At 45.6% G+C, this 16871-nt stretch overlaps 1 protein-coding gene across 2 annotated transcripts in view; it reads right to left on the bottom strand.

Moving 5' to 3' along the window:
- CRTAC1 (cartilage acidic protein 1) overlaps positions 1-16871 on the bottom strand; it is a 2821007-nt gene that overhangs the window by 137386 nt on the left and 2666750 nt on the right. Inside the window, exon 15 of one of the 2 annotated variants that reach the window (XM_069611549.1) lies at positions 10153-10820. The exons of the other annotated variant lie outside the window; for it this stretch is intronic. Within the exon in view, the coding sequence (XP_069467650.1) occupies positions 10702-10820 (119 nt within the window). The 3' untranslated portion in view covers positions 10153-10701. Of the gene's footprint in view, positions 1-10152; positions 10821-16871 lie in introns of those variants that run through there. 2 annotated transcript variants of the gene reach the window in all.

Genomic DNA, 16871 nt, shown 5'->3' with positions numbered 1-16871 from the left:
AAGGAATACTAGTGTGAGAGAGGGAGTCAATTAGGTCAGAGAACTGTGAGGTGGCTGAATCCGGGGTGTTGAGGTGGATATTGAGGTCCTTGAGGAAGAGTTTGGAAGATGAGGTCAAGAGGGAGGAGTAGAGGTCAGCACATTCTGATAGGACGGTAGAGATAGGGCCTGGGGGACTGTTGATGGTAGCAAAGGTGAGAGAAAGTAGGAGATACCCCGAGCCTGCAGGCAAGGCATTCAAAGGAGCAGTAACGTTGTGTAGGTATGAATCAGTGCCACTCCAGCTCTGAGCCAGTTGGGTCTGGGTTTGGAGAGGATTTTGTAGCCATTAGGGAGGAGAGTGTCAAGAGCAGTGACAGAGCTGGCATTGAACCTCATCTCGGTAAGGGTGAGGACATCAACGTCAAAGTCTTCTATGAGGAGATAGATGTCAGAGCAATGTTTGATAGAAGAACAAGCATTCAAAGTAGCTAAGTGAATCCGATTGCCACCTTTGAAAGGTTTCTGAGGAGTGGTACAGGGGGGTGGCACTCCTGTAAGTGGTGGAGGAGAGGTGAGAGGAAGGAGGAGGAGTGGCAGGAGAAGGAAGGACATTTATGAGAGGGCAGGCATCAATCGAGAAGGACAGGATTAGGTTGGGAACCTTGGGCCATTATAGTGCCATTGTGATAGATGTTAAGGTAACACCTAGGGGATGAAAAGTAAGCCAGGAGTACTTCCCACCTAGTCCCACCATTAATGGGCGAGGAGGAGAAAGGGGAGAGAGTGTAGACCAGATGGGGGGTTCATTGGTCAGAGGAGGGGACAGAAAAGAGGATGTCAGTAATAGTCAGCCTGGAAGAAGCATTGATGTGGGTGTCAGCAAAGGATATGCCTGGGTTATAGTCCAGGAGATCCTTTTTCAGCTTTTTTCAGTTTTGTTCTTCCAAACTTCATGAGAGAGATAGGATAGGTGATAGAGTAGCAGTTGGAACAGATTGGGAGATAGAGAGTGCCATGAGAGTAGCAGAGGAGGAGACAGACAGGGGAGCTGCACAATGCATGAGAACTCACCGGTTGGCCTAGCAGCCAGGCAGGCACAGAATAAGGAGGTGTGCAGTGCAGGACAGCCAATGCACAGATTCGAGGCACACCAAAAATTCAGACTAGTCCTAGTGACATTCAGATTGTACAAGTGTAGTAACAAGAAGTGCGGAGGAGAGGGGATGGGGAGGTAGTACCGGTCAGGGTGGAAGGGCCTATGAGAGGGCGAGAGCCCGGGGAGGCCAGGTGGACAGAGCCAGGGGAATGCAGAGAGTGCAGAGGAAGTTTCAAAGGCTAAGTGTGAGGTAAGGGTCTGGAAGGGCAAATGGGTGCAGTCCAAGACCGGCTATGTCAGGGGGGCAGAAGAGAAAGTGCAGGTTGCAGTGGGAGGTCTCAGGGGGGGACCAAATGCAGCAGGGGAATACTGGATGAGGAGGGTCTGGTGCCCTGTAATAATCCGAAGGCAACCAGGGAGACAGGGTGTAAGAGGATTCAATTCAGCACTACAGCTAAGTCAACGCCTAGTCTAGAATACTGAATGAAAACCCTTATTGATATATCTTTATGTCCAGTTCATGCGTTCTGGATGACTACCCCTATATAACACCCCTCTCTTGGAATCCTCCTGACCACACTGAGCCAAGAAGTAGTTCTGTTTTGCAAATTAAAAGGTTTATTTGAGACTTTAAACAATATAGATATATATATGACACTTTATAATAAATTAATAATTGAATATCACACTTAATCTGATATGATAAAGATTAACAACGGAGAATCTGGCACTAGCACACTTCTTTATAATCACTAAGGAGTTGACATGAAATGGATAGGGTAGCACACTGGTAAATAGGGACAGAAGAATAATGTGGTAGAGAATGCTTTATAGATTTCAGATGGATGCAATGTTGAATGAAATGCAGTACAGAAAATACTCAATATGATTTCAACCAAACCATGTAATCACTTTTCTCTGGCAATTCACCCCCCACCCCTTTTATGCAATGCAAGGAAATGGAAGGAAGCACACAGCTCTCAGAAATGCAATTCAAATGTAATTCAGTTCACCCAGCAACTTAGACTACAGAAGTTGAAAACACAGGCAAAATGCTTTTATATGTGCTGGCAATGGAGTGAAAAATATGCTAAATTTGCTTTTAATTCCCTCTAGAAGTTCAGGGTGAGTGGTATCTAGTTAATATTAGTCCAGGCTCACTTTAGCAAGGATCTAGGGTGTAACTAGCAGGTTAAACGAATTTTTAGCAACTGAAAGCAAGAAGCTTCTGTTTTCACACGTGGAGAAATTTGCAAATCGCGGCAAAATTCGCGAGTGCGTTTTTCACGATTACGGCAATGCGGTTCTAGGTTCGTAGGAAAGCCACGATTCTCAGCTTTCAGGGGAAAGTTACTGCAAGTCTCTAGCACAAACGGTTGCGGAGATATGAGCGATTAAATAAAGGTCGTTTTTCAGATTTGAAATTTTAAAGTTCAAAAAGACAAGTGCAGCTTGCAACTAGAAAATGACAAGTGACAGCTTTACAAATGACAGTTGACAGTTAGGAGACAGTTCTACTTAGATTAAAATAGGATTGAATTATATTATTTTAACTAAGAGATTGGTTCTGCACAGTTTTGCTATGTACTCACACTATATTCTTGAGTGAAATGGGCCTCGCCATGGATCTGGTCAGGTTTTAGACGGGACTCTGGTCTCTGCACTTCACAGTGATCTGGGTCTGCTCTCTCTCTGGATTCTGAAGATTGAGGGATTTAAAGTCTGGATCTTTCTGCACAGCTTTCTCTGGAGATTGATGGAGGTAAAGTATGGATTTTCCCGGCAGAGCTTCCAGCTGCAAATGGATTTGAAAGTCCCTATCTGTCCTGTCTCTCTGCTTTTATGTGTTTTTAAAATGGGTGTGTATGCAGCATCACTAGACCCTACCCCTCTCCACTTGCCATTGGTCAAATTTCCATTCCTCACTTGATTGGGGAAGGAACTGAGAGTCAGAGTGATGTCATTTTATGGCTTGCAGAGAGGACACTCCCCTGTCAGATTGCACACATTCTATATTTGATAACAAAAGACATATTTCACAGTTACACAGTTGCTTGAAATTACATATACATGGGGTGGCTGAATTTAGCCATGTCTCTGTCCAAATCTGCTCTTTCTAGGAGCTTGCATTCAAAAATGGCAACTTTTAGCACATTTTGGTAGTGTTCCCCATATCAGATTGTTCTCCAAATTTGTACAATTGTACACAGCCTGTCCATACATATCTCAGAAAATTCCCATAGCCGTAGCTTTCACACAGAGTCTGTGGTGCAAACAATAGCGGGGTTTTGCCCCAGGACATCACACCGGATCCCAAAACCTCTTAAAACATAGACAGAAAAATCACACGAATTATGGTGTCAATTAAATTATTTTGACAAGTCCACATTGTGAGTTATTCATCTTTTTCTAAAACCAGATTCTGGCTACAGAGGTGTGTCTTCCCAGGTCACATGGTGGAAATACTGGTTTTCCCACTCCCCCCAAGCCAGCTTCTGTCTCCAGTTTCTCCCCCTCCCAGTTTCTGCCAAGAGTAAGCCACTTTTACGACCCCTGCAATATAAGATTTGCTTGGGTCCGGAAAGGCCCATTGTTCAAGAGGAAGCCATTTATGATCCTCTCAATAAACCCTCTGCCTGGGTGAAGGGAGTTGCATTGTTCAATCTCCTGCAGAGCACAGGTAATTCAATTATCAGATAGATGGTATATCCCTAGTGTGGCCAGCAAAAGGCAGATAGGCCTGGGAACACAGTTGTGACTCAAGTTTCACTCCTGATGGGGGTAGCTGTCAAGCAAAATCAAGTTCCTTAAGCCAGACTTTCAGCTAACTGTCATGTTTTTTGTTGCTTTTTAAATTAACTTGCAATTTTACACATGCAGCTAGAATGCTGATTCTAAGTGCAAAACTATGACATTTCAACAGTTACAAAGGCATGTGACACCAAACATAGGTCACTCATTTCATCTAAACATTTTCGATTTTAGTGTCTTTAAATCCAGTGCAACTTAAACTGCTGACTCCATAGCAGTTTTGTTATAAGCATTGTTTTGGGCTCTTCATTTCCCAGATTTTGTAGGCACACAACACTCCATTCTACCAAATGTCTGCTGGTGTCCAGTGAATATTTTGCACATGTTGCAATGTTTGAAAATAGGCATTTTGAGCCTGCCTTCAGAGAAACACAGGGTGGTTTTAAAACGCCGGCTTTTGGATAGTGGTGAGTACTGGTACTGCACCCATTTTTGGGATTTAAGAAATGAATTCCCCACAATTCTAGGTTGCATTTGGCAATCGGCATTGCCATTCCCAATGGTTTCAGACTACTGTGCGGGTAGTCCAATGGTGGTTTTAGGCAGTGCCCTTCTGTGCCCAAAACATCGGCAAAAATGGGTGGCAGCCTATTCTTCATGCACTTCCCTGGGCATTTCCTAGGAAGCTCTGGCCATCATGATGTTTTCAATACTGCACAGTTTAGAGGTAGGGCTCGCATGCATGGGTAAATACATCCCACAAGCGACATTAGCAGGGGAGGTGGAGTGGGAAGGAGGAAGAGAAAAGGTAGGTCTTGAGAAGCTTCCAGAACTTAAGGAGATCTGGCTCAAGTCTGAGAGGGGCAGGGAGAGGGAGTGGGAAGGAGGAAGAGAAAAGGAAGGTCTTGAGAAGCTTCCAGAACTTAAGCAGATCTGGCTCAAGTCTGAGAGGGGCACGGAGGCGATTCCAGAGGGAGGCACCTGCGGGGAGAGAGATCTATCCGCCACAATCTGCTTGGAAAAGCGTGTGATCAGCAGAGAGTTGGAGCTAGAAGACTGAAGGGATCTAGCAGGAAGGTATTTAAGGCGAGAGTGTTGGATGTAGTGGGGTTTCTGGCCCCAGAGAGCCTTGTGGATTATGCCGAGGGTCTTGTACTTGATCCTTGCAGCAGCCAGGAGCCAGTGCAGAGATTTTAGAGCTGTGGAGATGTGATCTCTGCGCTTGAGGCCAAGGATAAGTCTTGCAGTCCTATTCTGGATTAGTTGAAGGGGGCCAAGAGAGGAGTCAGAAAGATTGAGGAAGAGGCTGTTGCAGTAGTCCAACCTCAAGAGGACTAGAGATCGGGAGACATTGAGTTTCTGGGAGTAGATGAGGAAAGGGGGAATGCCTCTGAGGAGGTGCAGTTGAAAGTGGGCCTCCTTGGCAAGGTATGTGATATGAGGAGAGAAGGAGAGAGAGGAGTCAAAGATGACACCAGGGTTTCTTGCCACACAGGAGGCTGAGGGGAAGGATCACTTGGAGGGTGGGCAGAGTGTGGGAGGAAAGGAGGGAGCAGGAGTCCCAATGAGAAGGATCTCTGTTTTACCAGCATTATGGCAGAGATCGATCGCAGTTCACCATGCCTGAATAGCAGACAGGCAGTCAGGAATAAGAGAGGAAGATGAGGAGGCAGAGGAGGGAAGCTTGAAGAAGAACTGTGTGTCATCAGCATACCACTGGAAGTCTGGAGAGAAGGTGGAGATCAAATCAGCTAGAGGGGCAAAGTAGATGTTGAAAGGCCAATGCAAGAAGATAGAGCCCCGAGGGAAACCACAGGTGGAGAGTGAGATGGAGGAGAGAAAAGGACTCAGCTGAACCTGGGAAGGACAGAGAAGAAGGAGGTCAACCAGTCCAGAGTCAGGTTTGTGATACCAGGGGTATGACAGAGCTGATTTATAAGGATGTCATGATTGACCATATCAAAGGCAGAAGAATGGTCAAGATGGATGAGAACCGAAGGAGAGTTGGAATCGAGATTAGAGAGCATGTCTTCACAGGTGTTCAGGAGTGCAGTCTTCGTGCCTCTGGCAGCTCTGAAGCCCGACTGGTGGAGACAACCAACAGATTCACTGTGATGGATAAACCGGGAGATGGCCAGCTTCTCAGAGAGTTTGCCAGGAAGGGGGTAATGGAGATAGGGCGGTAGTTAGCCAGACAGGAAGGGTCAGCAGACGGCATTTTGAGGAGAGCGTGCAGAAGGGAGTGCTTGAGTAGTGAGGGGAAGGATTCATTGGCAAAGGAGTGATTGCAGAAATCAGCCAAGGCTAGAGCAAGGGAGACAGTGTTGTCCTAGATGGTTCTAGAGGAGCAGGGTTGCACCTCTTTGGATGAGACTTTCATAGAACGGACTTGTCTAGTAACCTCATCAGGTGATATGGGAGAGAAAGAGGAGAGGGGGAGGATCACTGAACTGCTCTATTAAGTGAGGGAGGCATTTGTGTTAGATGTCCAGTGAATGGAGACTGGGCGAATGAGAGGCATGTGATGAAAGCAGTTGTCCCCCAGCTTTAAAGCAGCATGGATAGGGGGTGGGGGGGTGGGGGGGGGGGGGGGGGGTGTGTGTGTGTGTGTGTGTGTGTGTGTGTGTGTGTGTGTGTGTGTGTGTGTGTGTGTGTGTGTGTGTGTGTGTGTGTGTGTGTGTGTGTGTGTGTGTGTGTGTGTGTGTGTGTGTGTGTGTGTGTGTGTGTGTGTGTGTGTGTGTGTGTGTGTGTGTGTGTGTGTGTGTGTGTGTGTGTGTGTGTGTGTGGTGTGTGTGTCTCTCACTGGTTTGTGAAGAACTCGGACCATGAAGAGACTTTGTTTACCCCTTTTTCACTTGTTCCACCCAAACCACACCCCCTGCATTTATTTAAAGGTGTTGAAGTCTAAGAGTGAGTGTGATAGGTGACATTATGTAGTCTATGGACATGACAAAGTCATGGATCATCAGCCCACCTTTTTTCATTTTATTTCCATCCAAATACCTGTTAGTAAAGGAGATGGATTTTCTGAGCAGCAGTCTCAGAAATGATATGTTTGGCCAACAAAAGGGATTCCCTTCCTCCCAGTTTAGACCTTTAAGCTATTGATGAGATGGGTGCAGCTTGTGTGATTTCAAAAGTTCATATAGAAAGAAGCCAATCAATGAAGGTCCAATCCAAGACCAGGGGAGCAAGAGACACAGAACAGGGGTGCTTGTTGAGTTAGGTCCTGCTGATCTTAAGCAATGGTGCTGTTGGTACAGTTCATGAGCAGAATTAGGTGTTTTCTCCCTTCACAATGGTGGACCATGTTTCCATCACATGCATTTAGACTGTTTTAGCACACCAGGCAGAGTGAGAGTTCCACAATGTGTAAACTATGACCAGAAACCTCACATCAATACATTGCATTGTATTTCTCTTTACATTTTCTTTTTTTGTTATCATCCTGTTTCTGGTACTGAGAACAATGAAAGATCGCCATTAAAACATTCTGAGATGGAAACATAAATGTATGCATTTTGTATCATGGGAAAGCTGCAAGATTGTGTACGCTGGGGAGGTCATGAATGATTCGGTCTGTCCCTATGCCGCCTGGAGAGGGGAGCTAGGAATACTGCTATTTGGGGGGGAGAAACATAGCCTAAATGTGGGGGCAGAGAGTTCGTTTAAGTGCAAATGAAATACATGTATTCATAAAGAAAGTTCATTTAGATTCCACGTCAGTGCTAACTTCAGATAAAAACACATGTGAAGCAGGGAATAAAGTAGGGTGTAAAACTGTGAAGTCTTGTGGAGACTGAGGTTACTGGATCTTAAGAAAGAATCCGATTACACTGTGAAATCTATTTATCTTATCATACAACCATTTATTTAGATAGATCATGTCTTTCAGATGAGAATTCTTAGGGGTTTCTTCTGCTTTAGAGTGAGAAAAATGTGCTTTTTCAGAAAATTCAAATTTGAAAGTTCTCCAAGTGTCTGTATGCAATAGGGACAAATATCTGGTGACATATTCTTATATTGGTGCCCATACATTGGTGACATTTAATACTGATAACATCAAAATGGTAAGCAAGCACGAGAGAACAGACTGAAGAACCGGATAGAAATCTTGCTAAAGAAGAAGACGAAAAACACAACGCAAACTCGCCACAAATATGTAGGCATGGATCACAATATTCAAGTTATACAATTGGATTATATGCGTGGACACGTTTGAAGAATTGTAGGATTCAAACCAATGTTGCCAGAGGAAAAATGATGTAACATTGCTAAATCCATTCAAACCCACCCTGCAACACTTGCTTGTGAGGGAGAAGCTTGACTGCATCCCTGTAGTCAGTGAGTGGGTGTTTGAGTGCACTTGTATAATGCACTGTCTGCCAAGCCTTCCTGTGCACCGAAAGCCAAGCCCTGACCTCAACATCTTCCACCCCGAGGACACTTGATGAATATTAAAGAAATAGATGTTCTTATTCATAAAGATTCCCAAGACAGTCCATCTTTCTAATAACATTTGCCAGGCTATCATCGAATCTGAAGAGTCTCGGAGAAAACAAGGCTTCTAAAATATGACTCTGTTAAATTGCAATGTTTCTCATTTAAGGTAATGTCCTTATATTTGACTCCCTCGTGCGTTTTTATTGTTTAATGGAGTGACACTCTCTGTGATTCCACGTGCACCCTTTCTTTACCCCACTTCCGTCTTTTCTTGCTTTTCTTTCTTTTTCGTGAAATTCCACCCTGCATTAACTATAGTTGTGCTGTTAACACTTGTCGATTTGCCAACATTTCCCCATCTCAACCACTTTTTCCTCACGAAAACAAAAGTGACATCTTGTGATGAAGATGGCATCATTGAGCAATAGTATTTGATGTGATGATATGTAAGTACTGTATAGGCCTTGATAGTGGGATTGCAATCACATGATCACCCTATTGTACACTTCATTCACACAACCTCTTTGAGTTCCCCATCACCTGGAGTGGTCAAAGTTTGTTTTAGGATTAGTGAATAAAGAGCCATCACACCCATGGAGAGGACACTGAGATGCCAATCACGTGACACATATGAATAACGAACATACAAACCATAGGTGTGAGGGAACCTGTATATAATCAGCATCTTGTTGCAGGTAAAAGTTTTTAGAAAAAATAATAATAATGAATTGTTTTGTTATGTAACGCTTCATGCCGGAGCCGAGACTCTAAGCACAGGACCGGGTAGTTGCCAAGCATTGTCTTGTCCCCAAGTCTAGTGCATTGACCTCAAGCCCCCCAGCCCAGCTGTACGCCCCGCCTGGTAACTCTATGATGATCTGTTCATTAACTAAGCAAGAACATGATCATGAACGCTACCTCATTTACTTTGCAACCTGAACAAATTACCAATCGTCCCTCCACGCCTTGCCCCCAATATTAGATTACCGGCAGTATGTAATCTTTCCCAAAAAATAGAAGTTTTGTATATGTGTTGCTGTATTATACTTTTTGCATTGAGTTAATGTATTCATTTAAAATCTTTATGATATTATTTTCTGAATTTACAACCTTAGATCCTTTGGTTTGGTGGCATTTGATAATACAAGGACTTCGAATTTAAAATGTAATTGCACTTGTTCAATTCCTCTTGAGACAGGCCCAGTGAGCTGAATTGAATCTGGCCTGAAATTGACTTGACTTGTTTTGACCTTGAATTAGAAACACAACAAGTATTTGTCTTTTTCTTTTTTTCTTTTCCTTTCTCGTTTTCCCTTTTATCCCTTGTACTTTGACATTGCTGTCTTGTTGTTTTTAGTGGCTAACTGTTTTATATTTTCTTTGATACACCAACTGAAAACACATTGATAAAAACATGTTGTACAATTTAAATGTACTAAATACATTTAAAAAAAAGATATTATTTTCACCAAAAGGCAACTATTATTTTGGGGGGAGTTAAAATATTTGTACATTCTGAGTAAATAGATACAGTTGTGTAACTATGCACTGTATTGTTAAAAAAGAAAATCTGCCTATAGTGCTTATAATTCAAAGAAAAATATGTATTTCTTTGAAATAACACCCTTGAATGCTTCATCGTGACACCAACTGTAGGCAATCAAACCCTTCCTGTGTGTGAGTAGTTGGAAGTAGTCTTGTTCGGGTGTTTTATTTTTAATTTAGCAAATATCTTTGTTTGAAATTGGCACATGTTCTGCAATTGCCTTGCTGAATGTACTGCCTGTTTCCATTTTGCACAGAGAATGGAAAACATGACAGCACCTACTAGACTAATAGAAACCATTGAGTTTGTAGACAAAAAGTGATTTCACACTAGCTTTCTTATGTACAGTATTTATTTATAACATTTTTTCGGATGGATGGTTGGAAGACTGCACACGTAAATAAAAAAAAAAAATCTTCCGCCATTAAGGGACTGGGTAAAGAGGGGGCACAGACCTAACTTTCAGAAACATCAGGTGCACTGATAAGTAAAGTAACAATCAAACCTTTGTGTGAGTTAACATCCTGAAGACGCCATATTCTTCTGGGGTGAAAAAAAAAAGTTGTTTGACCTGGCAATGGGTTTTGGGGCAACCAGACAGAGAGATCAGATGGGAATGTCTTTCTTTGCAAGGGAGATTTCCTTCCGTTTTCTCAGAAAACATGCATGACATAAGAAACAGACAACTTGGATTACGAAAATATCACTATCAACTTCAAGCTTTAATCAGAGCTCTTTCTCCTCTTAGAGATTTCCATCCAGCTTCTAGGACGCTATCGGCAAAAGTCACTGAGGGTCCGAGTGATAGAAAGAAACAGAGGGCGGGAGCTGTATTTTGTTTGTTTTCATAAAGGCTGTTGTCATCGATTACAGGTGGCATGATTCAAAGCGTAAAGAAGTGAATGCACAGTCCAAGAATTAGCAGGAAAGTTGAGTCCGGAAAGAGATGAAGGTAAGAACTGCTGGCTGAAGATGGGTACCCTCCAAAGTAGGCCACTTGAGCTGCGCGGGAAAGCACAGGAAAAGAAGAGGCGTAGGAAGGGAAGGAGCGTGGGCAATAGGTAGAGTGCAAAGGCACACCCAATTATAATAACGAAAAATTGGTAAAAGCATTTGTTGGAGAAATATAGAAATGACAGGCAAATAAATTAAGAAGAAAGAGTAAAAAACAAAAATGCCAGGAAATAATACACGGAGAATGGCAGTTCAAACGAACAATAAGAGCAAAAGTGGAAGGGATTCAGGGACATGGGGAAGGGTGAGGGAAAGGGGAGAAAGTGAATTAGTGTAAGTGCCAATAAAATACATGTATTCATAAAGAAAGTGCATTTAGAGTTTGACACAGAAATACAGATTGAATGTAATTATTAAAGTCTTGTAGATGAAGCACCCTTCGGTTAACAATCCCCCTTAACCAACCATCAAAATAACAAAAAAAAGCGATTCCAAATTGTTTCCAATTCCTCGAAAGGACAACGCAGCAAAATCAATAGAATGCAAAAAGATTCTCAAATACTGCTCCATAAATTATACAGATTTACAAAATAGCGAAACTGTGAAATGGGAATGTACACACATTTTGCAGGGGCCTTTCTCTGAGTTTCACGGTTTTGCTGCAGCCATGTGATTAGAGCGCTTGCAGTTTACCTCCATGAAGGTATATAAACCATGAGAGCAGTGTTTGTCTTTCAATAACCACCATTCAGTGCGTAGTGATTTACCCTGCTAATATTTTTTTGCTGTCCCAATAAATAATGAGTTCAAATGTAAGTCATTCATGCATGTATTGCTGCAGGCAAACGAAACAAGCATTGGCAATGCCAATAGTTTTGGCATTCCCTATTGTTCTTTGCATTTTGTATTTATAGGCACCAAGGTGTAAGGATGAGAGTTCAAAGTTTCAAAGGAGGGTGTGAAGGGGGGTGCAGACGTGCAATAGAATAAGAAGGTGAATAGATGAAGGGAGGAGGCCATTGATAGAGCAAGAAAGGGTGAGTGTAATAAACCAGCACAGAGATCATGACATTGCAGAGAGAGACAGCAGAGAAAGAGAGAGACAGCAGAGAGAGAGAGAGGCAACACAGAGAGAGAGAGGCAGCGGAGAGAGTGGGAGAGGCAGTGCAGAGAGTGAGAGAGAGAGAGAGAGAGGTGTAGTGCAGAGCGAGAGAGTGGCATTGCAGAGAGAGACAGCAGAGAGACATCACAAAGCGAGAAGGAGTGACAGCACACAGAGAGATGAGTGACAGCGCAGGGAGACACATGGAAAGGCAGCACACACAGACAGCAGCAGTGCAGAGGGTGACAACAGAGAGAGGGAAAGAAGGCACAGAGATTGACATGTATGGTAAATATGTGCATTGTAGGGTTGCTGCATCTACCAGGTAAGTCAGTATTCAGCAGTTGCAAAGACAGCAAACTGGCCTGAGCTGTGATGGGGGCCGTGCACATTCGCGATACCAAATGTGGCTGTACAGCCTAGATCTGGCTCAGACTCCTGCTCCGGCTCCGTATCAAGAGTGGTGACGGTGGGAAGGCTGATTTATTTTTGATACCCCTCGTTTGGATTACTGAAACACCATTTTTGATTGCAGCTCTTCAACCTCCCACGATTGCTGATGTGGAAGCTGTTAACTAGAGTTTTTGCACTGGAGTACGAGATGAAACTTGTTGCTTTGGAAAAAGGCGAAAGGAATTGAAATAAAGCAGAGGGCTGGATATAAGAGGTCAATTGTTTGCATACAGCTTTGCTTGCTGGCGAGTGAAACTGACACTGGACAAAAACGAAAAAAAAGTGAAAACAAAAGTAGGGGCTAATTACATTGCAACTCGATGGCACTGCGGGCAATCATTTGTACACATCATACAATCGTGCTGGCAAGTGAAATTGACATTGTCTGAAGACAGGAGAAAGAGGCGATTTGCCATACTTTAGTTTGTCGAAGTGAAGTTAACTGCCTAACCGCATACCCATCATCAGACACTGCAGATCAGATGCACGCTCAACCTGCTGAGCTAACCTGTTAGGTGAACCTAAAAACTGAAGAACAAAGGCGTGCGAGCTCAGCCCGCTGAGCCATCACCAGCGCAAGCTGTGCCAGTGCAGCCTAAAGGCACTGTAATCCTGGATCGCCTTTAGCATATGGTCTTTGATTCAGAGGTCTCTGCACACTTCAAAACTACTTTATATATCTAAATCTCCATTCTAAAACAGTATGCCAGTAAATATCGATGTGCACAAACTATAATTAGTATCCATAAATTGTTGTAAGTGTCCCAAATTGCCATTACCCTTCTTACGCCTCCGAAATGTATAACAATTGTAGCACCATTTTCGTCTTTAAATCAAGCTGCGTGTTGGTGCATGTTGTAATACGCACGGGCTCGTGCATAGGCATCGTGTGGAATGTTGATCTACGTTCAGAATCAACATTCCGCAGGAGCCGTTGAGCGAGGGGAGCTGTAGCTAGAAGCTGCGGGGTCTCGCCAATAAAGAAACATAAATACAATTACCTGTGTCTATGTAATTGTGTCATTGGCGACGAGGACCGGGATTGTGGTCGAGACCCTGTTCCACGCGTGTGCTAGCCTGCTGTCTGGCTCCCCATCGTCTGTGGCGCAGTCGGTGCGGACGGGGCCGACTGGCGCTGGACCGTCTGGAGCTGCTGCTGCGGGCTTGAAGGCCGGGCGGGTGGTTGCCCGTGAGGTGTGGTGGTCGAGGAGCAGTTCGGGCGGGGAGCTGCTGCCCCGCATCGGAGGCAGGTGAGCGTGCCTGCATCGGCTGTCCGCGGGCGCCTCGCCCCGCATTCGTCAGTTGCTGGTCCAGCTCCGGTGGAGGTTGAGGAGCTGCTCGAGCGCCCAGGCGGGGTGCGGCCGGGCTGCCGCCGGTGGCCGTCAGGCGCGGAGATCGAGGAACGGTCGCTGCAGGTTGGCCGGGGGCAGTTGGTGTGGTGCCCTGGATCGGAGGCCGGTGTGCGAGCGCACCTGTAGTCCGCCGGCAGCTGGCCCGGTACTCGCTGTCCGCCGGCAGCTGGTTCCGGCGTTGGAGGCCCAGCGGGAGCACAGGCAGTTGCTGGTCCAGCCCCGGTGGAGGTTGAGGAGTCGCTCGAGCGCCCAGGCGGGGTGCGGCCGGGCTGCCGCTAGTTGCCGTCAGGCGCGGAGGTCGAGGAACCGTCGCTGCCGGTTGGCCGGGGGCAGTTGGTGTGGTGCCCTGGATCGGAGGCCGGTGTGCGAGCGCACCTGCAGTCCGCCGGCAGCTGGCCCGGTACTCGCTGTCCGCCGGCAGTTGGTTCCGGCGTTGGAGGCCCAGCGGGAGCACAGGCATTGGCGGGCACCAGCAGTTCGCCCGGCAGTGGGCGCCGACCTGATAGGTCCGCCGGCAGCTGGTCCCGCCCCCGGTGGCGTGTCTGAGTGGGGGCCCGGCGGGAGCACAGGCACCAGCAGTTCTTCCGGCAGTGGGCTCCGCCTCGATAGTGTCTTCGTAGATACGAGGCGGGGCTATGGTGACGTCTGCATGATCAGAGCTGCCTGCGGTTGCTCCAGGGAAGCAGGAGGGGCTGCAGGAGCAGGTGCAGTGTGATTCAGGAAGCAGCTGTCTGTCGTGTTGGTGGATGGAACAATAATAAACAAGAGGAGAATAACATCAGCTACGTGGCCGGGGGGGCTGCTGGTAAGGTGGGGACATCCCACATCGTGGATTTGGTTGTGACTCCCCCTGTGCCAGGATTTTGGTTGTACTGCATATGCGTGGGGGTGCACGCGCACAAGGCCACAAGGGAAGACATCCGGGTGCCGTCATCGGGGTTGATGTGGAGCCTACTGGCTTGAAGTGTCTCTGATTTTAGGGGCACTTAAAAGTGGATATAAGTATTTTTGGGTGGGCACAAGTTCTTAGCCAGCAAAGTTGACCATGTTGCATACAGCAGCTAGGCCTCCACCAGCATTTCTGCCTAGCCCGGGAGAACCAGTGGTGCCTTGGGAGCAGTGGGTAGATGCTTTTAAAGTATATTTGCGGGCTGCTGGTGGGGCAAAGTTTAACGATGATGAAAAGGAGGCTGCTTTGCTTAATTGTATTGGTACGGAGGGCTTGAGAGTCTTTCGTCACCTGCCTGGAGAGAATGTAATGGTTCAAGGGGGAGGTGAAGGGGAAATGGTTGTAAGTGCATATGAGACAGCTTTGAAGAAATTGCAAGTACGCTTTGGAAAAAGAGTAAATGTGGTTTTAGAACGGTATAAGTTCTTTTCTAGGGCACAAGGTTCCACGGAAAGCATAGATTCATATGTTACTGCCTTACGTGCGCTCATGGCTACATGTGGGTTCCCGGGTAACGGTGAGGAACAGATTAGGGATCAGATAATGATGAAAACGTCAAATCAAAAAATCAGAGAGAGATTGTGGATTGAGAGCGATCCGTCACTGGATAAGGTTTTGGAGATTGCTAGAGCTATTGAAGCCTCCAAGGCGAGTGTACAAATGGTTACCGAAAGGGATGGTAATAGGGAGACGGTGCATGCGGTGGTGTCAAAGTGCAAGAAGGCACTGGACAAAGGGGTTGCACAAGGGAATAGAGCACAAAAAAAAGTAAAGAAGTGTGCAAAAATTGTGGTTGGGCAAGTCATACAGTGGATTCGAAATTTTGTCCGGAAATGCATGTAGAGTGCAGGAAATGTAAAAGGATGGGCCATTTTGCACGTATGTGTAAAGGGCAGGTGGTCGCAAATGTATCTGCAGAAGAGTTGACTAGGGGCCTGGAGGGAGTTTCAGGTGGGGGTCCCAAACAGACTGTCATATTACATGTGGAAGGTGATGGGCGGAAGGGTCCATGGGTGTCAGTATTGGTGGACCAGCACCAGGTGGAGATGTTGGTGGATTCCGGATCACCTTATACACTTGTGTCTCCGGAAATGTATCAAGAGGTTTTGGGTAAGCCGATCTCTAATTTGTTGGCTCCAGATATTAGACCGTATGCATATGGGCAAAATTCCATTGAGCTACTGGGTTATGATTGGTCAAATTTTTCATTCAAAGGAAGGCAAACTTTAGGTAAATTGTATGTGGCTAAAAAAGGGACAAGTGTGTTGGGTTGGGATGAGCAGGCTGCACTTAAAATACAAATTCATCCTGGTGAAAAAGAACCGGTTCTCAGTGTCGGGGAGAGAAGGCAAGAGAAGGATGTAAGAGTAACGCCTACAGTGCTGATGAGCGAGTTTCCGGAAGTATTTTCTGACATCCTGGGAAAGCTTAAGGGCTTTACGCATCGCATTGTGTTGAAGAAGGGTGCAGTGCCTAGAGTTCATAAGGTGAGGGGGGTGCCAGTTGCAGTGAGGGAGGCATTTAAGGCGGAATTGTCTAGGTTGCAGGTGGCAGGAATAATAGAACCCATTGAGGCTTCGGAGTGGTTGTTTCCTGTGGTTTTAGTGAAGAAGGGTGATGGCAGCATCAGAATGTGTGTGGATCTCCGGGAGTTGAATGCCAGCATATGGGTGGATCGGCATCCTTTGCCAAATATTAATGAGTTGCTTTTGACGTTGGGTGAGGCTAATTATTTTTCGACTTTTGATTTGTCAACGGCGTATCACCAAATTGACTTACATGTTGAGTCGAGACCTCTTACTTCATTTGTGACTCCATTTGGGGCGTTCAGATTTTGTCGTATGCCGTTTGGTTTGGCTTCGGCCTCGGCAGTATTTCAGAGGCTAATGCAGCATTTGTTTGAAGGGGTGGTGGGTGTCAGCTATTTTCAAGATGACATTTTGGTTTGGGGCAGCAGCAAGGAGCAACATGATGAAAGGGTAAGGAAGGTCATGCAAATTCTTAAAGAGAGTGGCCTAACAGTAAAATTAACAAAGTGTCAGGTGGGGGTGGAGGAGGTCACATATCTGGGACATACTTTGAGTTCACGAGGTGTAAGTCCAAAAAGGGAGTTGGTACAAGTGTTGAGGGATACGCCAGCTCCGGTTAATAAGGATCAGCTGAGGGCTTTCCTGGGTCTTGCAGAGTATTATGTTAAATTTGTGTCAAATTACGCGGAAAAAACTGTGGCCATGAGAGCTCTT

This window comes from Ambystoma mexicanum, chromosome 8, assembly GCF_040938575.1.
Source record: "Ambystoma mexicanum isolate Mex_15411 chromosome 8, UKY_AmexF1_1, whole genome shotgun sequence".
NCBI lineage: Eukaryota > Metazoa > Chordata > Amphibia > Caudata > Ambystomatidae > Ambystoma > Ambystoma mexicanum.
This window is presented reverse-complemented; position numbering and strand designations above follow the sequence as displayed.